This window comes from Hydra viridissima, unplaced genomic scaffold (genome assembly GCF_058129835.1).
Source record: "Hydra viridissima isolate aposymbiotic clone 2 unplaced genomic scaffold, HvirCarnegie_v1 scaffold_4, whole genome shotgun sequence".
NCBI classification, from domain to species: Eukaryota; Metazoa; Cnidaria; class Hydrozoa; order Anthoathecata; family Hydridae; genus Hydra; species Hydra viridissima.
The window spans coordinates 17,524,980-17,552,333 of record NW_028324303.1 but is presented as its reverse complement, the minus strand read 5'-3'; the positions used below and the strand labels follow the sequence as shown (position 1 = coordinate 17,552,333).

The 27,354-nt window shown below is 29.5% G+C and overlaps 1 protein-coding gene across 1 annotated transcript; it reads right to left on the bottom strand.

The window, feature by feature from the left end:
- Positions 1-1,187: 1,187 nt before the first annotated feature.
- Positions 1,188-27,066, bottom strand: LOC149890214 (uncharacterized). The gene is made up of 4 exons (XM_090085044.1): positions 26,603-27,066; positions 21,878-22,015; positions 6,142-6,324; positions 1,188-2,427 (listed from the first exon to the last, which is right to left on the bottom strand). The coding sequence occupies exons 1-4, from the start codon at positions 27,048-27,050 to the stop codon at positions 1,250-1,252; spliced, it is 1,947 nt and encodes a 648-aa protein (XP_089941170.1). The 5' UTR covers positions 27,051-27,066; the 3' UTR covers positions 1,188-1,249.
- Between the last annotated feature and the right edge of the window lie 288 nt (positions 27,067-27,354).

Here is a 27,354-nt window from a genome sequence, read left to right as displayed (position 1 = left end):
TTTTTTTTTAACAGCTGCAATAGCGATCTTTATGGACTCCAATGAATCTCCACATTTCCTCAAGTCTTTATTTCTTTTTGTATTTCTTAACGTTTTCAAAAGTTCATTAATTTTCAATTTTTTTACTTGAATTAGCGTGTATGTAATGAACCCACTGTTGTATTCATTTAAACAGTCAAATGTCATATAGAATAGACTATTTATTTGAATATATTAAATGGCTTCGGATTTTTGTAGAAAGAACGTAGGATGGCACAGTAAGCTGTCTAGTATTTTATGAGTTCTTCCACATATTTTACTTCATATAAAAATTATTCTTAGACATTAATTATTTTTCATTTCGATTCTGCAAAATACACTGTGGTGAGTAATGCACTTTTATATTGATTGTTTAGAGCTCAAAAGTCATTGCCAATGTCTGATAAAAATTGCACGGTTTTGGTTATGTTAAAGTTACACAAAAGTCACTTTTGTGTAATGGTGTTTCCGCTCATCCGTTTAAAGGTGAGTTTCCACTCATCCGTTTAGCTACGGGAACGGGAAAGGGACAGGAAAATTAATCACGGAAGCATGCGCAATTTGTATTTTAATTTTGAAAATTAATCATGCGCATGCTCACATAATTAATTTTCCCATCCCTTTCCCTTTTCCGCAGCTATAACGGATGAGTGGAAACTCACCTTTACTTTAAAAAAAAAAAAAATTGGTAATGACTTTGTAGTTCTGAACAACTAACCAAAGAAAACACGTTCACACGCGATCGGTAGCTTTTGCTTTTTTAATAGAAGGCTTAAATCTAAGCAGTGTCAAATTTACCTAAAGGTCAACGTTTCTCGGCGTTACTTTATTTCCAGTTTGTACATTTTGAACTTTCGACTTAAATTATGCGTTAAATAGCGCTCAAGTGTTTTATGTTGTGAAGTGCCATTAAATATATTAACATCAAATAGCAATGTTTTCTTCACCAAATAAATTAAAATCAAATCTGTAAAAAGCGTTTTTAAGGTTTTGCTATTTATGCAGCGCTAAAATGCAGTCGTTTGAAAAGGCGGCTACATCTTTAGAAAAACTCAAGTTTATGTTAGGTTTTTAATGCTTTTTTAAGTGAAGTAGAAGCCATTGAAAATTAGGGTTTTGATCAAGATTATTTGAAGACTATTACGATTTCAAAAGATAAATATCTCATAGTAAAAATAATGGTAAAATAAAATCTAAACTAAGTTGTAACAAATTGAAAAAATTGTTTTGGTCACAAACAGAAACAATAAGGTCTTAAATGTGGGAACTCATTCATAATGCAGCGAGGTTGGTTGCCATAAAGATTTATCCTACTTATGTTTGGATCAACCATTGTAGCATTGTTACTTAAGATATCCACATTAGCTTCAAAAATTCCACCGCTAGGGTTTACAGTAAAAACAACTTCGTAGTATTGCTTGGACACAGCAGTTGTATCTAGTACAACTTTGCACGAATCACAATTTTTATTTTTTTCGGTTTTTTTAAACTGAGTAACTGCATCTTTAGGGATTTTCAAACTGGCTTTCATAATGGTTCCTACAGATAAATTTGCGCAAAGACCTTTAATTTTTTTGTTTTCGTTTATTAAACGGTTAATATGATTTACTACTTCTTTGGTGACGTTTCGTACTTTTACGTCTGATACTGAAACTATTTTATAAACCAAACATGGACACCAGTGTTCTTTGACACCTGAGTTTTCACAAGTTCTGTTTGCAGGGTCAATTTCGGTAAACAAGCTCTGTCCGATAAATGTTTTGTTAGGGAGATCTGGGTAACTCAGCATATGTTGAAGTGTTGCATACACATCAAAATGGTTAGTTAAAACATTTGCATTTTTTTTCAACGCTGCAAAGAGATCTGAGTGTTTAGATTTAAAATTAGGGGGTAGAGTAAGTGAAAAAAATGGCAGCCTTTCTTCTAGTTTTCCTTGTGTTGTATGACGGAAATCACCAATGCGTGCACCGTGATCTCCGAAAATGATAAAAATGGTTTGATTAATTCTTATCGGGGATTTAAAGAAATCAATCATTTCTACAAGATCGTCGTCAATCACCTGTAAATTATTGAAATCGTTGTGGGCAATTGCTGCGTGCATTGTTAAAGACATTTTTGGAAGATCCTCGTAAGTTTCAATAAAAGTCTTGAGAAACTTATTGCCATATTCAACATCGCATTTTAGTGAGCCGGTTTGAGCTAACCAATAAGGGCGAAGGTACCACGATGTTGGAGTTTCATTAAATCCATTCAAACGGTAGTTAAAGGAGCTGTAACCGGGGTTATCTTCACTGAACATTGTTACATATCCAGCTCGGTGGAGATCTTTAAATATGAAATTAAACTGGTCACAAGTGCCATTTTTTGTATAACCTCTTCTTGTTTCTGGAAGATTTTCCTCTATTTCACCTTAAAATTTCAAAATGAATAAACTTTTTTTAAGTTAACAAAAGAACGAAGATTGTAAAGGCGACACGAAAATACTGCAAAGCATTTAATACATTAGCCATCTAAAAAAAACTATTCTAAAATCACTTTATTAAATTAATAAATTTAGTTAATCAACTCGTCAAATTGCATCATTTGAAGACAAAAATGATTAGTAGAAAACGAAACTGAAAAGTATTTTTAAAAATACTTATATAATCATATTCAAAATTATTTTGTTGGAATGGCTGTGCGTTTTATAAATATATAAAAAAAATATCACATATGTTAACTAAATTTGAATTATCTTATATATTAAAGCAACATAAATAAAAGTTTGAAACAGTGTTAGATGTTTTGTGCCGTAAACCATTTTTACTTTCAACAACCGCGGGTAACTTTGCACAGCATTATGTCAAAGATAGTGTTTCCTCTAGCAGTCAAAAATGAGAATTGAAAATCACTTTAAAATCTGATGGTTGGTTTAAAATAAATGGTTGGTGTCAAAACTAAAAATTTTGATAAGAATTACAACCCGATTAATGGCAACAGAAAAACAAAACTTGTTTTTCGCAAAATTTATATGTGCAGCAGATCACAACCTCAAAAGTAAGTGATGTGATCTTCCTTAAACCTCTTAAAACCTCTAAAATTACAAAGTAATTTCTGCTTTTCAAACTTCAAAACGAACTGTAAAGTTTTTCAACAGTTTTCTGTTTCATGAAATCGATGTTAATTTATTTAGTTCAACTTTCAAAACATTTTTTGAATTAAAAAACCAAACGAAAACTACCTTCAACAAAAGTACAAAATTCAATCTTCGTATGATAAATTATAATAATGATAATATTAATATATAGTATGTATTAATTTGATAAAATAATTTGGATACCACAAACTTATTTCAAACCTGACGACGTGAGGCTAGAATTTCAAAATTTCTGCTTGATGTGACTCAAAACAACAAAAAATAGCAATAAACCCCTCACAACTTTCTTGTATTTTATATGTAGTGCCCTTTTTTTAATAATATTAAATTACGATGGTTATATATTTAAAAAAAAAAGAAAAAAACTTGTTTATGTTTTATAGTTAAAAGAAGTTAAAAAGTTCAATATTATTTTCAAAAAAATCTAAAAAATGAGAGATTTTTATTTAGCGAAAATGTAGAATTTTTTAATCTAAATAAAAGTAATTTTTTTACTATTCGATAAGATCATATTTGAAATAACTTCACTCGACAACTTCAGTTTTTCCTGTAATATACATGTAAAATTATTTATTTAAATATTAATGTAGTGTTATTAAACGAAACCTATTGTGATAATTGTCAAAGCAATAATAGCATAAAACTTTAAACAGTGTTAAGTAAAAAAATATATAAACAATTAAAAAATGTTTCTGATATATTAAAGATTTTATCATATTGACGTTTCCTAAAAACAATAAAAAGATAAGATTTTACCAGGTTTATAGGTGAGTTAGGATTGGATAAATTACGATTATAAAAGGACATATTTAGCGAAATAAAAAAAAACTGAAGAAATTAACAAAGAGGACATAAAAGAAGTACTATATTTATTTCAAAGGTGAAGAAAAAACTAAAACAATGTGGTAGAATTTATGATACATTTATAGAATGAAAAGAATATCAAGGGCTTCAAGGAAATCTAATGACAATAAATGTAGACCTTAAAGAGCGAAGCAAAAGAGAAAAAAAATAATAGAGCTGTTGAACATCATGAAGCTCTATCTTTAGCTTCTGAAAGAAGTGCAAATGCTGCTGATGAAAAAAAAGGTTTTGTTTTAAAGATATATATGTCTAATGTTTTTGAAGTCAAAAAAGTTAAAGACACTTTGGATAAAACCTTTCCCTTAAATAATTATATAAGTGTAAAAATAAATTTAAAGTATGAGTGTAGAAGAAGCTCTTGTTTTAAAAGTAAACACTGACCTTAGTGATAAAAAATATAAAGTGATCAGAAACTCAGCTCTTATACACAATATGCATATTTATCCCACCTTCCACAAATTTTTTAGTAGAAAAGTGTAAGTGCTATCCTGAAAACATACATTTTTCTGAGATTTCTGCAGGGTACTTTCAAAGCATCTTAGACCACACTGCTTGTAGAATATCTGAAATGATTGATATGCTGGAATGTGGTCAAGGTGACAAAATATTTGCAGTTTTATATGTAAAGACTGGTTTTTATGGAACATCGAACCAAAGTATTTACATGCATAAGTATGACTGAAGCAACACAATTATAGAACTTAAGCACGAAGAAAGCCTTTTCAGTACAGCTTTTGTGTTTTTATTGCTTAAAGTAGCTTTTGTACTTTTATTGCTTAAAGTAGGAGATGCCGAAGTTTCAAAAAATGGAAGTCCTTCAAATTATTTATTTAATTTTTACAAAATTTTAAGACCTCTCCATCTACAATGTAAAAAAGGAGAGTCCAATATTATGCTGAGAATAAACAGATCTAAAAAAATCTAATAACTGTGTTAAAGACATTTTGGAAAGTTATAAAAATTTCAGGAAGAATGGTGATGTTTTTAGTCAACTATGAGATTTATCTTACCATGTTTGATAATAAAGCGTTCAATGAACTCTTTTAATGTTAATGCACAGTTAATGCACTCACTTATGTTACTTACAGACAAAAAAACAATCCACTCAATCTTCCAATGTAGTCTTCATTTGAGTTATAAAACGAAATTAAAACGTTTAAGGTAAAAATAATTCAGGAGAAGTTGTTTGTAAACATACAAAAAAAGTTTTAGTTAAACTTCAGACGACGGTTAAGCCTATCTGTTGACATGCTTAAAGTTGGGTTAGGCAATAGCAATTATGGTAATACTGCCAGAAGAGCATTTAAAAACCATGAAGTTTTTTCTGAAGTTACTAAAGTTGATTGTGATATAATTAAAAGTTTGCATAACATTCTCATGACCATATCTTATCAATATCCAACTAGTAACAATGAATTAGATTTATACTGCACCGAAAAAGCTAAACTTATAGTGAGTTTGTACAACTGGTATGTTATGCCTGCTACTGTACACAATCTGCTACTGCATAGTTCTGCCATATCACGTAAACTAACTTTGCCAATTGGGGTATATTCGGACTATATTTAGACTTCAACACATGGCAAAAATATTAAAGGTTAAACACAATGATGAATCAGATGCACTACCTTCTGGTAAGGTCAGATCCAAAAGCGTCAAGCATTTCTTTTAGAAAACATAAGAATTATCAAGGAAAACCATTGCCGGATCAAGTTATTAAATTAATTGTAATGTAAATATTAAAATAAATATAAAAAATCTGAAATGAAGCTCTTTTCTATACATCGACATCCTTTAAAAATTATCGTTTTATAAATATCAAGTTGAGTATTGTAACAGTGTTGTGTTTTGACTTGAAGGTTCTAAGATTTTAACTAAAAATATTTTTCACGCGTGTAGCCAAACCAAGCGTGCGAACGCGTATGCGTGCAAAGTATGCGTCAAAGGTTTGACCCGAAAAACTATTATTTTCACACGAAATACGTTTTTTTTTAACATGTCTTTTAACAAATTTTTTGTGTCCAACACAAATAATTATAGTACTTGAGGGTAAAACTACGGAGTTTAAAAGATAAAAATAACAAAAAAAAAAAAAAAAAACCGAAAATTGTGCTAAACCTTACCTATTAGAATTCCTGATAATTGTGCCGTTGTACCATCGCCAATAATTGTATGTCCTTTTAAGATTATAGTATTTTCATCATTTAAAAGATGATGCATACTCTTCTTTAAATGTCGATGGAAATTCCCATTGGATTGAGAATCGATCATTAGAAATACAATATCCAATCCTAAACCTTTAACATCTAAAAAAAAAAGTAAAAATTTTAAATGTTCATTAAGTTATTACTTTAGGCTTTGTTTTGAGAAACATTTTGAAACGCCACTTACTAGTCATTTTGAAATGCCACTTACTAGTTATGGTAAATTAACTACGTATATTGATTGAATAAGCTAAAAGTTTCATTTACGAAACAAAATTCCAAGATTGGAAATTTCACTTTAATGCCATTGACGAAAAAATAATTTCCGCGAAAATTTACGAGTAATTAAAATATTTGTTTGCGATAAGGTTGCAGTTTAAAATTTTGAACTATTCTCTTCTACGCACAGTCGTCAATTCTGGTCAAGAATGTAGAAAAACCCAAAGACAGTTTAAAAACACAATAACGTTATAAATAACAAAAAAAATACTATTTATTTGCAGAAAACAAAACTAAAACTACTTGAAATTTAATTTTTTTTTTGGCTTTTTTTTAAAATATTTTAATCTTCAATGTCCGACTCATCACTTTCTGTTTCAATGTCTAATTTCTTTCAATGAAAACATCAAGCCTTTGTCTACAAGAAGTTTCAAAATGGAAACTTCCTGTAGACAAAGGCTTGATGTTTTCTCCTCGTCAGCTGTTTCTTTTTGTATGAAGCTTCAAGGACGTCACTGGGTCACTGAAGTTCATAAGTCTATGAAAGGGATCAAACATGCTATTTTACTACGAAGGTATTTGTGAGTGAAACATTCGTCTCAAAACTTTGTTGTTTCTTTCATCAGCCTCATGATTTCTAAAGACCAATTTGCAATGATCTAACAACCATGCTCTAAGATTTTTTGTAGAGAAATTGATATCATTATTACAATTTTTCACCTTTTTTTTTCAATTGAAAAAGTTCTTTTTTTGAAAAAAATAATCGTTTTTTTTTTTGGATAAAAGCCATGTAATAAACAGTTTAAATTTTGCCAGTCGTTGCCACAACCACTTGCTAGTAGTCGCCACCGTTAATAACATGAACGTATAAGAGATGGACGTGCAACGATACTTTTTTTAACAGCATCGATAGCATCACGTAGTCGCTTTGCTATCTGTATTTTGTCTTGCCCTCGTAGATAAAATATTCATTTTTATTTTTACGGTAAAATGGCATAAATGGATCACTGATTGGAAATACAATAAGTATGGGAATTACATATTTCTAGTTCATAACTTTCGTACATTTAAAAATGCTACATTTATACTGTAATGATGAGCAGTTTTTATAATATTAAAAGTTGTACATATTTTATTTACTAAATTAAGTTCAATTTAGAAATAAAATTTTACAAAACTCTTTCAAATTTGCTAAGCTCACTTGAGAACCCTCTATTTGCTGTTACTTAAAAATTTATTCATAAAAGTAACAATGCATTGAGGTTTTTTTGTATTCAAATAGCAGTGTATGGCCTTGTTGTTCATACATACAACATGGCCTTGCACTACCATTTGAATACAAAATACAAACATAAAAAACAAATAACTACATAACACAAATCAAAAAAAGCTGCAATAAAAACAATCACAGTACTGTGGTGTTTTAAGATCATTAAAAAATATTTAATTTGGGAAAGCAAATTAGTTAGGGGAGAACCTTAATGAATGGGACGATTATTGAATGGGACAAACTCAGGTTCTTATACAAGCATCGACGTAAGGATATTCAAATTCCTGTAACAAAGAGTGATAGAAACAAGAACTAAACTGACCGACTCATCCATCCTATTGCTCTATGATCGTAATGACAATGGATGTTATTGTGTTTTCGAATGTAAAAAGTAATTTTTAAAAATGTTTTTTTTTTCTGATTTTGCAGCAATTTTTGAAGTTATGTAAAATAAAATTCCATGCTTAAATAGATAACAGTCTCTAGTACTACAGTGAGTAAAACATTCAAACTTAAATAATGGTGTTTTTGGTGACTAATCATTTTTGGATAAAGTCATGAGCATATTGAATGGGACAAAGTACTACCTATTGAATGAATTTAATAAAGTATTATTTACAGCTCAGCAGAGGGATGCTGCAGTCCCATACTTTAATCCCCATGGGTAATGGGTATTATTTACACACTTTTATACTGCAATATTTTACTTAAATAAAAATAACTAAATATAATATTCTAAAATAAGAAAGTTCTGCTTTGATTGAAATTTAATTAGAGTTAAAATGTTTAAAGTTGAAAATATTTTTTGTGTGGTCTTTATGTATGTATCTATATATTTAACTACATTTACAATTAATAAACTAATTTGAAAAATGATTGAATTAAATATGTTTATTTTTAATTCTTTTAAGTTTGTCCCATTCAATGAGACATACTTAATGAATGGGACAAATGTCATGCTCCAATAAAACTCTCTTTTTTCCAAAAGCCAAATGCAAATTCAATTTTTTTTGTTTTACTATATCATTGAGCAAGAGTCGGTGGTTATCAAATATATTTAAATATATATATTAAAAAATTTTATCTACGTTTAAAAAGCATTTTTCAAAAACTGTCCCATTCATTGAGGTTTTCCCCAACTTCTATTTTTTTTAAAGTGATTCGTTTCCTACCATTTCTGAGTTGTACAATTCGTCGGATTGGTAGAAAAACTCATCTCAAGTAAAAGATATCTGATTTGAGATGTAGTTGATAAAAATTTTTTAATTTTTTTTATCTATCTTATGTTCTTTTTTAAGTGGACAAAATGATAATTTTATTGAACTATAATTCTAACTAGCGATCGCCGGTTACAGTATACATATTTATACTATTAATATGTCAGAATACTAAATATGCGGTATACTTGACCGTATAATTTCTCAAATATAATTTTACTTTTACTTTTAAAGAAGTTAAATATTTAATCCAACAAAACAAAAAAAAAGATTTTAACTCTGTGCTAATTTCACTATCGAGCTAGGGGTGGGTGGGGGGTGGTTGGGGTGGGGTGGGTGGGTGGGGGATTGAGGGGTGGATGGGTTTGAAAATTTGTCTGGTTCCCTCGTCGGCTACCATAATCCAAAGATAAAATTTCGTGTGAACTAAGATCCATCTCCTACTTAGCAATATTTTTTTTTGTACTTGCACAAGTTACACTTGCAATCGTAAAAAAAGTTGCATCGAACAAGTTTTTACCGTATCCGCACTCTGGGATACGGTAAAAGCTACTTCAATACGACTCAAAGCTTTCAAATATTTCTCGAATTTTTCAAGAGAAAACGGTTGCCTTCGATAAGAAATAGAAGAATTCCGAAAAAGAAGCAATATTTTTAAAGATCTTCAAAATCGTTATCATTTTACTGACTTTTTTAATATAGGAGAAGGTGGGGTACAGTGAATCGAGGGGCATAGTGAATAAAATGAGAGGAATTTTCTCAATGATTTTGTTCATCAAAATATTGTCATCATTTTATATACTCATATATCAGCCATATTTATAGTCATTGTGCTATAAAATTTGACTGCCGGTTTTTAGTAGGTAAAATTTTTGTTTTTAGTAAATTTTTTTACCTTCTTTTTGTTGTGGAGATCACGGTTGAAATAATTTAAAAAGTTGATGTTTTTTATTCGGATTATAGACATTTTTTTCTTCCTTTTAGCAGTTTAGATTTTCTTTTACAAACTCTCGTTCCCCTAAGAAATTAGATTTGAATTTAATTTGTTATTGGTGGGGCACAGTGAATTGGTGTAGAGTGAACCGGTTGATTCACTGCGCCCCAATAATGATCTTAAAGATTAAATTCATGCAAACAAATCTATCAGTTTGAAGTTATGAGATACTGTGTTACTATTATCTTTTGAACAACTTTAAATATATGAATATAATAAATAAAAATATATTTAGAATAGCTTTTTTTAATTTCATGAAGTAAAAAAACTTTGAATTAAGAATTATTTGATTATGTTTTTTTAATATTTGATGTGTATCTTATTTCAAAAAAATAATTTAACAAAATACTACCCTCATAATTTCATTATAAATAACAATGGTTGTTTATTTGCTTTAGCCAATATGGTTAGAAATTGAAAACAGATAGACAAAAAATTTGGTAACACAAATCTGAAAACATGAAGGAAGCAGTGAATATAATAATTTAGAAAGGGCAAAGCATCTCTGCTGTAAGCAAGCAAAGTAAAACTATATTTTCAAGTTTATATTGGTATGTAGAAAAAGCTAAACAATATGGTCTTGATGATAAAGTACACACCAAACTACAAATGCAGACAGGTTTTCACTAATAAAGAAATATTGTTAAAAGATTACATTGTGAAGGCCTCTAGTATACATGATGGACTTACTTGCATACAGATAAAATAATTTGCATGTGGTTTTGCTGACCACAACAGTAAATTGTTTCCCAATCACGAACAAAAAACCGGACTGCTGGAGAAGATTGGTTGTATAGTTTTATGAATAGATTTAAAGATCTTTCTTTAAGTAGACCAGAAGCAACCAGTTTGCTACGTGCAACAAGTTTTAATAAAACAAATGTTGCAAAATTTTTTAAAAATCTGGAAGAAGTTTTTAGAAAATATAATTTTAATCCTAATGATATCTATAATACAGATATCATTGGTTGTTGTACAGTGCAGAAGTTAGGGAATATAAAAGTCTTTGCCTGTTAAAAAGAAAAGCAAGTAAAAAAAATTGCTTTAGCAGAGAGGGGTATTCTGGTTAAAATGCTTACTTGTTGTAAATGCTGTAGGAATTGCAATTCCTCCACTTATGGTGTTTCACCTGGAACAGTCAGGACAGCTCATGTGTCAGGCTGGATGACAGCTGTGATGACAGTTTTTATTTATTTATGAAACACATTTATTAAATCAACAAATGTTCAAATGAGCAACCAGTCTTGTTAATTTCGGACAATCATGAGAAACACCTTTCTATTAAGACAATTAATCCAGCAAAAGAAAAAGGGGTTGTCATGTTGACATTGCCACCTCACTCCAGCCACAAACTACAACCTTTAGACAGAACTGTGTATAGACCATTTAATTCCTTCTACAGTATTGTGCAAATTAATTTCATCAAATATTTTTTCCTTTTTATTTTTTGTTTTATTCTGTGTTTTCTATAATTTAACTGTGATTAGAAGCATAAAAAAATTTAAAAAAAGTAAATAAACAAAGATGGACACAACACCAAGAAAAAAATCTAAAATATTAACTTTACTTCAATATTCTAATAAAAGGCAGCTTATCACCATTAAGACAAGCATTTGTTCAAAAACGAAAGACCTCAGGAAGATATGACCAATATCTGATGCTGGAGAGTATCAAAAATCCAAAAAAGACAAAAGACCAATTAATGAATGATTTAGCTACGTATGACATCCATATCTGCTCGAGTACTGTGCGGAGGAGGTTGATAGCTGTTAGAAGGTTTGCCAGAAAACCTTCTAAAAAACCATTACTTACAGATTTCATGAAGAAGAATCGCCTCTTGGGGTAAAGGAATACAAAAAGTGGACTAAAGAACAATGGAGAAGGGTAAGACCAAATGTGTTTGTTAAATTTACAGCTACTTTATTTACTATATTTATTTAATCATACTATTTTTAAAAATTGAAGGTATTAAATTGAAGAGACGTAATAACAGGTAGCTTGTTTATTTATTGATTGCAGGCTTTATTTTTGGATGAATCATATTTTGAAGTGCAAGGCCAGCGGTCACAGTTTGTTCGTCATTCTGATGGTGAGTATATAGGACCCGGACACATTGAACAATATGGCAAGCATCCAGAAAAGATGTTTTGGGGTTGTTTTTCTACTTTTGGACCAGGAAGACTCTACCCAGTTACTAGCATGATGAACTATGACACTTACATTGAGGTTCTGCAAACACATTTAATTCCAGAGGTGTTAAAAGTGTTTCCAAATGGAAACGGAATATTAGAGCAGGACTTAGCCACTGCCATACATCCAAAGTAGTCAAGAAATTCATGGTAAAAAAAATATTATAGCACTTAAATGGCCAGGCAACTCCCTAGATTTTAATCCAATTGAGAATCAAAAGTAAAAAAAAGACTGTGAAAACATGACTGCACAACTAACACTAAGCTTACCATCACTATCCTTCAGATTTGGATTGAAGACAAAGAAATCCAAAACATTTGTAAAAGTTTGGTGAGTTACGTGCCAAACTGGGTGCAGAAAGTCACAGCAGCACGGGGAGGACACATAAAATACTAGTGCATGAGTTTTTATTTTATTAGAGTAAGAAAATTTAAAATTTCCTGGATTTTTATTGTTTTTAATTTTGATGCAATTAATTTTCACAATATTCCCAGCAAGCACACAATGTTGAAACAACGTTGAAATAACGCTGAAATAATGTTGATCAACGTCGATCAACGTTATTTCAACGTTGTTTCAACGTTGTGTGCTTGCTGGGCTGTAAAATCATGCTGAAAATGCTTTTATGAACAATCCAGGTAAGCCCATAATAGTTTATGACATTTCAAGCTTGGTTGCTTTGCTTTCCCTTTTGCATTTAGACCTAAAAATATAGTTTTAGGATTTCGATGTACAAGGATTTTTCCATTCATTCCAATAGTTTTTAGTGATGTAGACTTTTTTAACTATTAAGTCACTGATTGACCAAATAATTGATAAAACAATACAATTTTGATTTCAAAATTCAAATTCAAAAGACTCCATCATGTAAGGATGTTGAACTTTCAAGTTCCAACCCTAAAAAATTCATAATGCCAGGATCTTCAACCTCAAAATTATCTCCTGAAGTAATAATCCCCTTTCCACAAGCATCGCCAAAAAAAAATAGAGACAGAAAAAATAAGGAAGAAAATTAATTTTAAGTCACTCCTGTAAAGAATGACTTTGCTAAGCAGAAAAATATAAATTCACAAAGAAAAGTAAGACTGAGCAGAATTGAAAAACACAATTGCAGCTAAAAATCTAATGAGGCAGTTTAAACAACTTTCTTAAGTTGTGACTTCACAGATGGTGAAAATGATAGCACCAGTGATCTCACGTATGAGACCTTGTTTCAAAACAAAAAGATATTGATTTCTAGTAATTACATTTAGTAAAACTTACTACTAAAAAAAAAATTTATTTATGTTGGTAAAATTATTAGCACATAAAAAATTAAGGCATGTTTGAGAATCACTTGAAGATATTCTAGGAAAATTACATAGACCACTACTTAATGAAGGGATTGCTTGAGTTCCTTGTCATTTTATTTTTGGGCTTAACAGATTATGATGATGCACTCTGTTATTATGTTTACTTTTAAAAAAATGTTGTTATTTAGATTGTTGAATAAGTTTTTTTTATCAATAAAATCCTTCTCAATTTTCAATGCTTATTTTTTCGATTTTATCTAGTTACCAAAATTATGCCAAAAACATAGTGTACAGTGTCTTTCCTCCCTCAGCCTCAAAATTATTCGCTTTTCATCTATTCAATACTATTATTCACCTTATTATTATTGATTAGCTGTCCCCCATGTAGCGGTTCACTGTACCTCAGTACTGGGGTATAGTGAATCACTTAATACAACTTACTTTAAACTTCTCTGTGAGCTGTTAGATAATAAATATTTGGGTTTTAGTGATTTCTTATCATGAAGGACATATATCTCAATCCTTTCGCCTATAATAAGATAAAATACAGATTTTAACTTTTACTCAATTTAAAAAATAAAGAAATCTGATCCACTGTGCCCCAACTTCCCCTACAGTTTTTGCGTTTATTTTTTCGGCGTTTTCAAGATGTACAAAAATATTAACTTTCATGATATCAGAAAATATTTGAACGATAAAAAGTTTTCTGAAGATATAGACGAGAAAGGAAAAAGGGTAAGCTTTAAAAATTTAATCCTAATTATTGTTTTTATTTAAATGTCTACAAACAAACTTTTGTTTCTTGTAGGTGATTGTGGTGATAGATCGAGAAGAGCAACTAAACATAGTTAAAGAAGTTCATGAAGGTCTAGGAATTTCAGAGAAAGCTTTTGCATTAGCCAGTCACCTTAGCATTAGTGCTGTTAGAAAACAAATATCTACAATATTATTTTGGCATTCAATAGTGGAGGATATCACAAAACATTTAAATCAATGTGAGCAATGCCAGAAAACCTCTAACAGAAATCTTAGTGTCTCTTGCTTTAAAACCTGTTAAAGTGGGACAACAAGTAATGAAGCAAGTTGGTGTGGATTAACAATCATAAATTTGAATCCATTTGATTCAGGTAATTTATTTACCTGAATCAAATGGATTCAAATTTATGATTGTTTGTATATCTGTTGTTGAAAGGGCTAGAACATTTAATGACGTTATGGAGTTAACAGTTTTGTTTTTGTTTTTTACCAGAGAAAACCAAAGAATTGTAAATACGGGTTTGCGTTTGTTTATGGCGGTTTTTTGAGTATATTTTAGGAAAATTATAGAGTAAAAATGAAAAGAGAAAATTTGTAAAGACAGCTTTTTGTTAGGAGAGAAGATTATTGTGATGTATAGATTTGTCTGCTGCGGAAAAACTACATTGTTCTTATTATTTCTCAAATGGAATGAAGCTGAACCTCTTAGCAACAAAACAGCAGTATCAGTAGCATTCTTTCTCTATAAGTTTATATGCAGACATGGTTGTTTAAAAATAAATATCAATGACCAAGATCGTGAGTTTGTAAACTATGTATCCTTTGCATTACATGACCATCCACAAGCCAATGGCCTTGTAGAGATACAAATCAAACAATAAAGAAAGCAATCATCAAGGTCTTAAAGGAAAGTGTTAAAAATCGGTTGTCAGTTTATGATGGAATCCTTTTTGCTCTACGTGTTAAAGCGCATGATTAAATGGGGTTGTCACCATTTTTCCTTATGTACAACTGACAACCCTTCCTTCCAATTGATGTAAAATAAATAGACTCAATGATGATGAATATAATCCTGTATATGATAAAGAGGTTTTACAAAAAGCTTTAGAAATGAAAAGAGAAATTGAAGAAAATGCCATGAAAGTTATTGTTTGTTCACAAGAGAAACATAAAATAGGCTACGACAGAAATCATGCAATAGCATCAAAGTATTATGTTGGTCAGAAAGTACTTTTTAGAGATCTTAAAAGAGATGGTAAGAAAGGTGCAAAAATGACTTCCTCGTGGCTGGGACCATATGAGATTCTTGATATTTTATCGAATTCTACATGCTTATTACGGAACAATAAAGGGAATAACACATTGAAAAAAAAAAAATCTCTCTACATCATCTTAAACCATTTGTTAAAAAGGAAAGTAATTCAAAAATGTCTAAATTATCTTCAGAATGTGGTAATAAAGATGAATCTCAACGCCACCTCAATCTAATGAAACATCCCTCCAAAGGTTTTTCGCCAGAAAATTGCTAAAAAACTTGGGTTCAAAATACTTATGTCATCTTATTGATGGAAAAGAAAATGATATACTTTTGAAAATGCATGCATGCAAAGCTGATGGATATTGTCAGGTTCTGTCAACGTGTTCGCGATCTGGTTGTGAAACACATGACAACAGAGCCTTGCTCCAGTCTCTTATCAGGATATTTAGGTGATAACGTGGAAAGGTATCTCACCAAAAGTGGTATTGCCACAGATGGTATATGGGCTACAGATGTAGAGATCCTTGGTACTGCAAATCTTATTGGAATTGATATAGTTGTGTGGTTATTCACAGGACAGAAACAGCATGTCTCAAATATCCAGCATCTACTAAACTTGACCAACTAACATCTCATACAATTCTTTTAGAAGATAAAAACAATCATTTTAATACTGCTTTGTCACTAAAAACTTTAAAGTGAGATATTTATATTGAAATAAAATGTTACTGGTTCCACTTGTTTTGTTTTTTTATGCTGTTTTACAAGAATATACAGTCCTTTTAGAAGTATATCTGAACCCGTTCGTCTGATATATACGTCAATAATTTATGGCCTTCAGTTATTGGTAAACTTATTTGATATGTGTTTGTGTTAAAAGTAAAGTCTTCTAATGCTAAGGAATAATGGAACTCTACATAAGTGATTAAAGATCTAGCCTGGAAATGTATGCACTAAATTGCAAAATTTGCAAAAATTAAAGTACCCTTAATTTTATATAAAATGTATATTTTTACCCGCTCCTCCCATAAACTTTAACATATCTGCTCAACTTGATGACAGTAAAATAATAACGAGTGCAGTAAATTTTTAACATTAAAATTTTACTACACAGCAAAATTATAACGGAGTAAAATATCAACATGACACCGGATAAAAGTTATTTTTATTGTAATCCATCACTAAATATTTTTCGAAAGCAGACCTTTATCACTGAACTTACTTTGAACATTATCACTTTATTGCATATAATTTCTATCTATTACAAAATGATTAAACTAAAAACAGTCTAAGGTGAAGTCCGAAAGGCCAATTCTTAGATTTGTGCATCTTGATTTTTGTTTACTAAAAAATCTTTTTAAAGAATTAAAAATGAGTTGTCATAATGACGTCATGAAAGTGATATGAATAATCATGAGATCTTAAGTAAGAATGATATGAATGGTTATGAATTCATACAATTTCCTGGATTGTAGAATTCCTTTTTAAAATTGAGAATTTTGAACGACAATAATTTATCATAAAATTTCTTCGAAAGTTACTATTTCTTATTGTAAAAAGTAAAGCAAAATTGATGAAACAAGGAACTTCACTGACAATACTTGAGCTTCATAATTGAGCTTCACCAAACTTTATTGAACTTTACAACATTTTTTACTTCTTTAGATCCTTAAAATAAACTTTACTTACATTTGATTAAGATTTTTGATCCTGCTAAGTAACACAAATAAGTGAAATAACACACAAAATAAGTGAAATAACACACAAAATAAGTGAAATAACACACAAAATATTTCAATTAAAATCAATGATGGAAATGAAGTAAATGTGAAATAATGAATGCGTCGTTTTTTCAGTGTTGTATTAATGAGTTTTTCATTGCTTGTATTTTGTTTACATGTTTAATATGTTGTCGTTGCAAAAAAGATCATGAAGTTTTCCCATTTAATTAAAGTCTTAAAAATAACAAAAGAAAAAAGTTGTTGGAGAAAAAGTCCCAACAGAAGCTACAACTCAATAGCGAAAGAGTTTTAAATACATCCCTACACCGTTACGTCGTGTTGTTCAACGTTTCTCTAAAACAATATCTGCATTTTTTTTTTTTTTTTTTTTTTTTTTTTTCGCAACAAACAAATCAATAAATCACAATTATCTTCTCTCCTAACAAAAATATTTCTTTAAAAATTTTCTCATTCATTTATACCGTATACCTTTTCCTAAAATATCCTTCAAAAACCGCTATAAACAACCGCACAGGCATATTTACAATTCTTTTGTTTTCACCGGTAAAAAAAACTATTAAGACTATCAACTCAGTAACGTCATTAAATGTTCTAGCACTTTCCGCAACAAAATTACGATATCGATCAAACGAAAATCTTTTGGTGGAAACTGCTTTGGTCTTCAAAATAAAAAACTGGTTAGAATACTTATTTTTTAGATTCAACCGTAGTCTCTCATTTAGAGAACGTGCAAATGAAATACATATATATATGGTTTTGTTGTAAAAGTTCGAAATATATATGGTCTTCATTCTTTCAAATTACGAAAGGTGCCAACCTGTTCTGAAACACGAGATAAAAGTGCAAGAACCCGCTGTAAAACTTTGTAAGGACAATTTTATTTCTAAGACTTTCTCTATGATTGAAGACGATGAAACTGAAAACAAATATGATCACCAACAAATTCTTGGGGCTACCGATTACATTCAAATATTGAGAAGCAGATAAGAAACTTAAATGCACAAACCATGATAAGTTTGCTAAAAAAGCCTTGGTTTAGTAAGCTGTTTGCAGTTGCAACAAAAAAAACCTTATATTAGTGACCCACACTTACTAGTTAAAGAGTATTTACAAAAACGTCCCATACATTATTAAATCACATGATAATGGACCTATGTTCTGATCTGACTTGACTTTTTCATTATGGAAAACTGGTTATAGAATGGTATGAACAAAGTTATATGAACTTTTGCCTAAAATGTCTTTCTCATTAATTATGTTTACACGCTTTGTACACAAAAACATAATTTCAAAATAAATGATGTCAAAAAAAAATTGCCTTCAATATTTATTCATTTTAGATTGATTTTCGGCTTCCCTCAAGAAACCTTTGTTTTTATTGAAGTCTATAGAACATAATTGTATTCATTAAGTTTTGTTTTTCCGTTTCGTTCCTATTTTTTCGAAAACTTATATTTCTCGAAACGAAATTCGTCGAACCAGACGATTTTTTACGAAAACAACCAAAAGGTTTTGAGAAAAAGAAATTTAAATTCTGACCAATGATATACTATATATACTAGATGTCTAACTTGCGGGGTTTTATTGGACAAAAAGTGAGGCCGTTTTTTTTGTTTAAAAATTGAATCCGCCATTTGTAATAAGGGCAAAAGCTATATCCGACCAAGGACGTATTAATAGATGGACGTTCAACGCATTGTTATAGATAAAAGGTGCCGCCAATTAGCCAAAAACTATGCGTGTTACCGTCAATTTTCTAAATTCATGATTCAGATATTCCGACTTCTACCCGTCAAATTTCCGTCAAAAAACCTCCCTCAGTAAACCCATTATAATTATGCATTTACTGAAGCTTATGGTTATAAAACACAAAAAAATTAATCAAGAATAGTTCACAAATCTGAAAAAGGTTGATTTGAGCTATGAACTTTGCTTAATGAAAATTTAACTGTTTAAACTTTGAGGCCTAAAACTAGGCTTTTGCAAAAAGCCTATATTTTGTTTACTAGAATGGATAGAGTAAAGTGAAAAAAATTTTCCTTGTTAAATTAAAATTGCTATGACATAGTTTAAAGGTCGAATAAGAGATTTTCAGTGTTCTTTTCACCCCACTCTCAGATTATACTCCCCACTTTAAGGTTCAAATCAGAGAGTATTTCTTATTTTTGTCGGAAATGTCGAACTTATTTGCCTCGCTTTTTTTTTCTCTTGAATTTGTTTTTTGTTTTTTTTCGCGAACGTCCTAGTTATAAATTTTCTTATTTTCGATACCTAAATCGCATTTTTTCCAAAGGTATTATAACTAAAAGCATCTTAAAGTTCATAAAAAACTATTGATTTCAGAATTTGGAAAGAAATATTAAGTATGTATTTTTAATGAGCATTTTTAAACAGTCAGCCATGTAAAGCTTCTTTAACTTATAATGATCTTATTATTTTTATTGTTATTGTTGTTACTAATAGTAACAATATGATAATAAAAATAATAAGACCATAGCTTTTGTTGCATATTCTTGAGCCTTCTACAAGTGATTTACAACCTTATTTTTAACCTTTTCTAGATATATCAAAAGAAGTAATCTTATACTCCAATCTATTATCTCATTACTGGATAAATAATGAGTCTTCATTAGGAATATTTAAAACATTTATGCGGAAAGTGTGGCTGCATAATAAAACAGGATAGTCCTGTTTGTTTAAAATCTGTTGTTATCTTTAAACAAGCAACTTTTAGTTTTTACAAGCTGGATATAACCTCAGACAATCAAAAAGTTCATCCTGGATATTTATGCAAATCATGTTACATGGTCTTATGCAGGCTAGATTTAAATTCAAAAAAAGGCTTTGATCCTGAGAGGAATGATAAATTCTTCACTTTTTTTGAACACACAAAAACCTGTTATGTATGTAACACACTCACAAGAGTTGGAAGAAATAAAAAAGTACATGCGATAAGTATTCATCAACAATTAAAAGCATTTGCATCAAAACATGGTTTTGACTGTTACAATGAAAATAACAAAAATTATTTTGTAATGTTAAAATCAATAGTTCTCGCCAATCAAATGGCATGTGAAAATTAATTGTTTTAAATCGTGAAGTGCCATTATCCATTAATATTAACAAATCTCTTCCAGATCTACTAAATCTTCAATCTGCTAATATTCTACGACATTTCATGCATAAACTTCTTTAATGTAATAATGACCTCCACTATCTTTTTTTTTAATCAGAAATAAATTTTCTGATTTTAAAAATTTCCGAAGCACATCAAATGAGGATATTGGAATAATTGAAACAAAAGAAGGCAATACAGTTGAAAACTTAAAAGTTATTAGACATAAAGATTGTTCATTAATATGGTCAGAAGTCTGTTCTGATTTTAGTACCATCTACTGTACTAACTTGCCTGTAATGGAATCCAGGTTAAAGAGTAATGAAAGTCAATCATCTATTACCTTTAACTAGCCATTTTTTAACTGTGTACATTTTCTTACACCAGTATATGTAATAAATGTAATAAAGACAACTTGCATTCTTCTATATGGAAGTTCAATAGTACATTACAACAATTTACAGGTTTGAATAATTTCTAAAATCAAAGTTAAGAATTATTACAATATTTTCATAATCTGGGAGTATTTGCAAATATAAATTAGCACCAGTTTAGATGTTAAGTTCCACAACATGTGAGTATAAACACACCTTTAGTGCGAATGTAACATTTCTTTTCATGCTTTTTAAATTTCGATTCTCTAAGATATTTATTGTGACATTTCGGACAGGTAAATTTAGTTATTAAGCGTTCTTCTGTTTTTTTCAGCATTTTAGTTTCTTCTTCTGCAATCAGCTTCTCTGTAGGAATTGCTGGTGGTATGACCTCTAATTCAAAATCCTCTGTAACAAGTCCGCTAACTCTTCAAAAATCTATCTCAATAAAATCATCCACAACTATTTCAATTTTATTATCAATATTTTCAAGTAAAAGAGAATAATCTTCTTGATTAATTGCAAAGTCATACTCAATTTATGTATCGCTCCTCAGAAAATTATTTTGCAATATTTTTATTGGATAGTCGAGACTATCTTTTTCCGACGTCGAAAAAAATAAAAATACTCCCCGGTCTGGCAATTATCACCTATTGTTTTGCTTTTGTTATCTAAACAATACCGTACACGCATATCTTTTTTATGAAACAATGCGTTGAACGTCCACTTTTAATAAGTCCTTGATCCGACGTGCGAAATAAAAGTTAAAAATACATGTTTTTGCCCGAATTAGAAATGGCTTCCACGGCTTCACTTTTCGGATCGAAGTTATACATCTAGTATATATAATATATCATTGATTCTGACTTTTCGATAAACTTCGAGAACGATTTCCGAAAATTTCGAAATTTGTTGCAAAATTCTCGAAATTTATCGCAAACCGGAATTTTTTTCGACAAAATCATTGCTTAATAAATATAAAATATAAAATAAAAAGCAGTTCGTTAAAGTTTTTTAATTAAAATTAACTCTAATTAATCATGATAAACTGTACTCCTGATAAAAAAAAGGTTTTGAGTAATGACCATTTGTTTTTGTTTTTTTTCTTTTTTTGGTTTTTTGATTATAAAGGATTTTGATTGAGCATAATTTCAAGCAAAAAATAAAATGTTAAAAACTTTACTCACTCATGTTGTTACTATGTATGAACAAATAAACGTTCACTCACCTTTTCTCCTTTTTGCAGTTTTCCTAAAAAATTCTTCGGAACGTTTGCTTACATGAGCATGAAACTCGACGTGATCAGATCCGTTGATGAGCATTTTGACTCGAATGTAATCTTCATCTAACTTAAGCTCAAAGATGCCTGTCACAAATAAAAAGAAACTCAACTATAAAGTTTAAAGATAGATATATGTAAAGGGAAAGTAATCAATTGTGAAATTTCAATACATTTTTTCATGTTCATCCTTTTCAACAAATAAAATAAAAATTGATAAAAGTTATTTTCTACAAATATGTTTGTCTTTTTAGAAAACTTATATTATTTAAGGCCAGACATTAAGACACTAAAATCTTTGACAATTTAGTTTATCCTTTACATATGGTACTTTAAATGCATTTTCCTACCCTAATGGGCTTCTTATAATCAACGACTACAATAACAACAACAAAATCAAATGACATCCAGTAACAGTTACATTGTATTCATATGAACTTATAACAATAGCATCGTTGATTGGCCTTTTAAAATTTTTAATCAATTACAAGTTGTAGCCAATCAAGAAGATGTAAACAAGTATTAATAATAACTATTATTAACTTAATTATTAAAAAAAGAACCTATAACACTTTTTACAATTCCATATTTACAGATAAATTGAACTGGTTATTTTACATAACTCTATTGGGCTTAATGAGAGCAAGAGAGTTCTGCTAGGAATTTTATGCAAATGTTTGGGGAAAAATTATGATGTAAATTTTAGGTTTAAAGTCAACTTAAGGAATAAGTACTTTGATACATATATCCCTTATGATGGCATCAGAGATGAAAACTTTTGTGCTCAAATTTGGAACGTAGTGTCATCAAAGGAACAAAAAAAAAACACCTTTTACTATAGAAAAAAAAAATTTTTGTTACAAGTTTCCAACTTAATGTCTATTTTAATTAAATAATATGAAATATCATGAATGAGATTATGTTTGGAATCGCCCTGATTTTGACACTTGATTACCTAGAAGTTCTAACTGATCTATTTAGACCGCTTTAAAACGCCAAATGATGTAGAAAGTTGCATTTGGCATAAGCCGCTCTGTCGCTAACCCTTCGGATGCAGCGCTAAACAGGACAATAGTTGTTTGATTTTCTAAACCCACTTTTAATTTTCGAGCATTTACTTTTGTTCAGTAATAAAGATTTTGTTACAAAAGTTGTATCAAAAAATATTAATGAAACTATATTTTGACCTTTTGCGAAATTGAAGTACGCTTATGGTATCGTCCCTAAACATCAGAATAAAATATGTGTTCATAAGCGTCTCTAAGTTCAGGTATCAAAGATTTAAATACAAAATTTAAAAAAACCACGGAAAATCACGAAAATTCAAAAGTTGTTGTTAAATATTTAAAGTCCTACGTATCGAAACTATAACGATCCTATAATATTTCGGTACGATATTGATTATCGTAAATCTTATCTTTATAGTTACGATTTGTTATCGTAACAAGTAAAAATGCTATCGCCAATCAATAGGGGGTGAACAAAAATGAGCAATTGCTTTTACCCGGCCTATTCGGTAAGTTGTTGTTAAGTTACGATAATACCAGACGTTTTTAAGTGGAATAACAAATTCAAAGTTTTGATTTTCGATGACGCTAAATTTCGTTATTTTTAGGGAGCGACGCATCATATCGTACATCATTAAATATGGTCTAGGCATCATGTTCAATACACCGTTAAAGATGCATCGAAACACGCATCCTTAAACAATGCATCGAAAGAATAAAATTAAAATATAAAACAGCTAGACTCAAATCTAAAATTTTATTAGGTCGTTGATTTTGGCGAAGTAATCCCAAATTAAGGAAACTTTTGGCATCTGGAAGGGAAAAAAAATTTTAATTTAATTATAATCAATAAATCTATCTATACATTATATATATATATATATATATATATATATATATATATATATATATATATATATATATATATATATATATATATATATATATATATATATATATATATAATATATATATATATATATATATATATATATATATATATATATACCTATTTATCTAAGTATAGATATATATATTTCTTTTTTGAATTTAAATTCAAACTTCAAGTTAAGATTTTTAATTAACTGTAATTATGCTATCATTTGTTGAAGCCCTAATTTCTGTACTGTCTTTGTATTTTGTATTTCACGAGTGTCTGATTTAGCTTTGTGGTAAAAATATTATTGGCCATCACTTCTTTTTTATTCAATCTACTAACTCAGCTAAGACCAGTGGTGATAACTGAGTGTCACACTTTGTCTATAATAACAGTTTTACCAGTTGGTCGATAATTTCCTTAAAGGCATTTAGACTTGACTTGAGTCTGACTTTATTTGAATTAACAAATAAACGACCATATTAATTTAATACTTATTTTAAAAATAAAATGTTAACTTTATATCAACAAAACTGTAAAATTTTTGCCAAAATTTAATTTTGCAAATAAGTGAGTATGACTCACTTATTTGCAAACTAGTAAAATTTGTTCAATAGGTCATTATTAACAACCAATTGACCGACTAACGAGTAACGACTCGTAACTACGCAAAAAGGCTAATTCATTTAATTTCATTCAAATTTAATTGTAAGCAAGTTTTGTAATATGTTTTACAATTATTATTTATTATCATATGTTTTACATACATTTACAATGTATGCATACCAGTATAACAAATTTAAACCAAAATCTGACCTGATTCAACTTTTTTTTTTTAAAACTTTCAAAGCTTGAAAAAAAAAAAAGCTTATCATCTTTTTTGAAAATTTGTTATTGATTTTTTTTTTTATTAACCAGTTAATCCGTTTTTTCTGTTTTGCAATAAGATAATTGATATATATATATATATATATATATATATATATATATATATATATATATATATATATATATATATATATATATATATATATATATATATATATATATATATATATATATATATATATATATATATATATATATATGAAAACAGTGTAAATTAATTTATATTTTTTAAATATTAAAAACTATTATAAAATTTCGAATATATTACAATTATCGCGATATCTCGTTAATTCTCGGTGAAATTCGAAATATACAAAGAAATAACAATTTCGATAATATCATTTAAAACGATAACAACAACAAAGAGTTGTCGTTATTAAAGTGGTATGGTAGCTTTGATAATTTTATCGTTATTGTATCACATTATCGATTAATTATAATATGCGGACAACGATACGCTGGAGCTTATAAATATTATGCATGCAATTTCTTAAGTTAATCGTTAAGCTTAATTACACTGGTCAACACGAATTTCTGGCAAAATAATTTAAACTAAATTTCAGCGAAATTTGAGCTGCTGATTACGAATGTGAACTCAGTTTTTGTCTATCACATCAAGATTTCCAGCTATATCATTTATCAATTTTTTAGAAAAATTGCTCATTGGCCTATATAACGATGGTTTTATGATAAAACACATACTTTTTATTACTACATTTTGCATATTCTTAATCAAGGAATAACAAAGATTAAAAAGTCCATGTATAGCAAATGAAATATAGTGACATATTTTGAAAAAACAAAGCTGCACACACACACAACTAATTTTTGGCTGATCTATAATGTATAGCTTCTGAGTTATCTTTTGTTAAGCTCCAGCAAAAATCTGCCATTGTATATGAGTCCCAGCAGCTTTGATACCGCTCTCCCATTGTTTTAATATCTTGATGAAAACGTTTTTTTTGTTCCTTGCTAAGTAGTGAATCTTGATACTCATTCTACATCCAAGATTTCGCAAGCTCATCAGTAACTCTTCCACAATCTCTTTACAGTTGTCTGCTTTCTTACTTCCTAGAAAATTCTGCACCACATTACAAAAATGGATTTCAAGCTTTTTTCTCTATCTCATTCATTGATGTGATAAAGTTTAGATCTCTCATAAGTGTTCTTATTTGAGGTCCATCAAATATTCCAGACATTTTTCTTCTCTTCGCTAAGAGCAGGAAAAGTTGAACAACTGAGGTATTGTCCCCTGCGGTCAAGAGATTTTACAAACTGCTTCATCCATCCAAGTTTTATGTGCAAACGAGGAAAGACAATACTTTTCCTATCCACTAAAGGATCAGTAATTACATTCTTATCGTTAGATGCGAAATTCTGTCACTTAGGCCATTAATTTTTCACCCAATGCTTTGCTGTATCTCCGCTGTCCCGGCAACGCGGAAAACAGGGGTATTTGAGGTCCTAATAATAATTAAAACGGATATATAACGCATATGCGAACATGTGTAAATTGTGGAAATCAATGCTTTATCTTATGGAGGAAATAAGTTCTCTTTTACTTCTATTAATGTTATCTATGACGTATGCAATTTGCACTTGTCCGCATATCCTTTACTTACCCTATTGCGCAAAAACGAGATGTGATAGAGAAAATGTAAGTTCAGATTTAAATTTCGCGCCCACAAATTACTTTAAAATTATTCTTTAAAGTTGACGTGCATACAAGAAGATCAGTATAAACTATTAGGCTTTTCATTTATAGTGAGTTAAACACTCTCCTTTGATTAATACAGTTTTTTGACTGCAAAACTATTCTCACAACAGATACGTTTACTTGTAAACTTAAAAGTTAACAAATGAGTTAAAGTTTTTTAAAACATTTTTTAAATTAAAAGATACCTTTATCATTGCGCTTTAAAAAAATAGGATCTGAAAAGTTCACACCAAAATCTTTATTTATATGCTTGTTGTTAGGATTGTGTCTGTATATGTAATAGACTTTAACGCCAGTCACGTTATCATATTTAGATGGCTGCAAGACATACTGTCCGTCTTTCGTTATTCTGCCATATTGTTTAATAGTACATTTCATAGAGCGACTCTTCATAAAATGCATAATATCAGAGCTAAATGGGTTAAGGTATGGTATAACACAGGCTATTTGTTTGCTGTTACTGTTTGAATTCTTCGTACTAAAATATTGCATTGCGAGTTCCTCAAGAGAACCAATCAAGATGCTGTACTTTATATTATAAACAAGACTTTTATTTATAAAAATGGTTGAAGTTAAAACCACAATTGCTATTGTTAAGGTGCATAATCTGATTTTTCTTATTCCTTGTGTCATTTTTTAAGGCCTTGAAGCTAAAAAAAAAAAAGTCTACGATTGCAATTTAGAATTTATTTTACAGTTTGTAGATACATGAAAATATAAAGTGGTATAATATAGATTTAATATAATATGATATATAATATAGATTTAATCCACAACCTTCTAAAACGATAGGCGCCTGATAACACGCACCTGAGCATTTTAACTGAAGCCTGAGAGTAAAAATTAAATCCAACTTTGTGCATATAATGAGCAAATATCAGTTTCTTTTCCTTAATATTACACGTTAGCTAATGTGGCAATTTCGTATTTTGTGTAA

Coding starts and splice junctions, on each gene's coding strand:
- LOC149890214 (XM_090085044.1), bottom strand. CDS start 27,050: ATGACACAAGGAATAAGAAAAATCAGATTATGCACCTTAACAATAGCA. Junction 6,325..21,877: donor AACTGCAAAAAGGAGAAAAG/GTGAGTGAACGT, acceptor TTTTTTTTTTAG/ATGTTAAAGGTTTAGGATTG. Junction 2,428..6,141: donor ATTATCAGGAATTCTAATAG/GTAAGGTTTAGC, acceptor TGAAATTTTAAG/GTGAAATAGAGGAAAATCTT.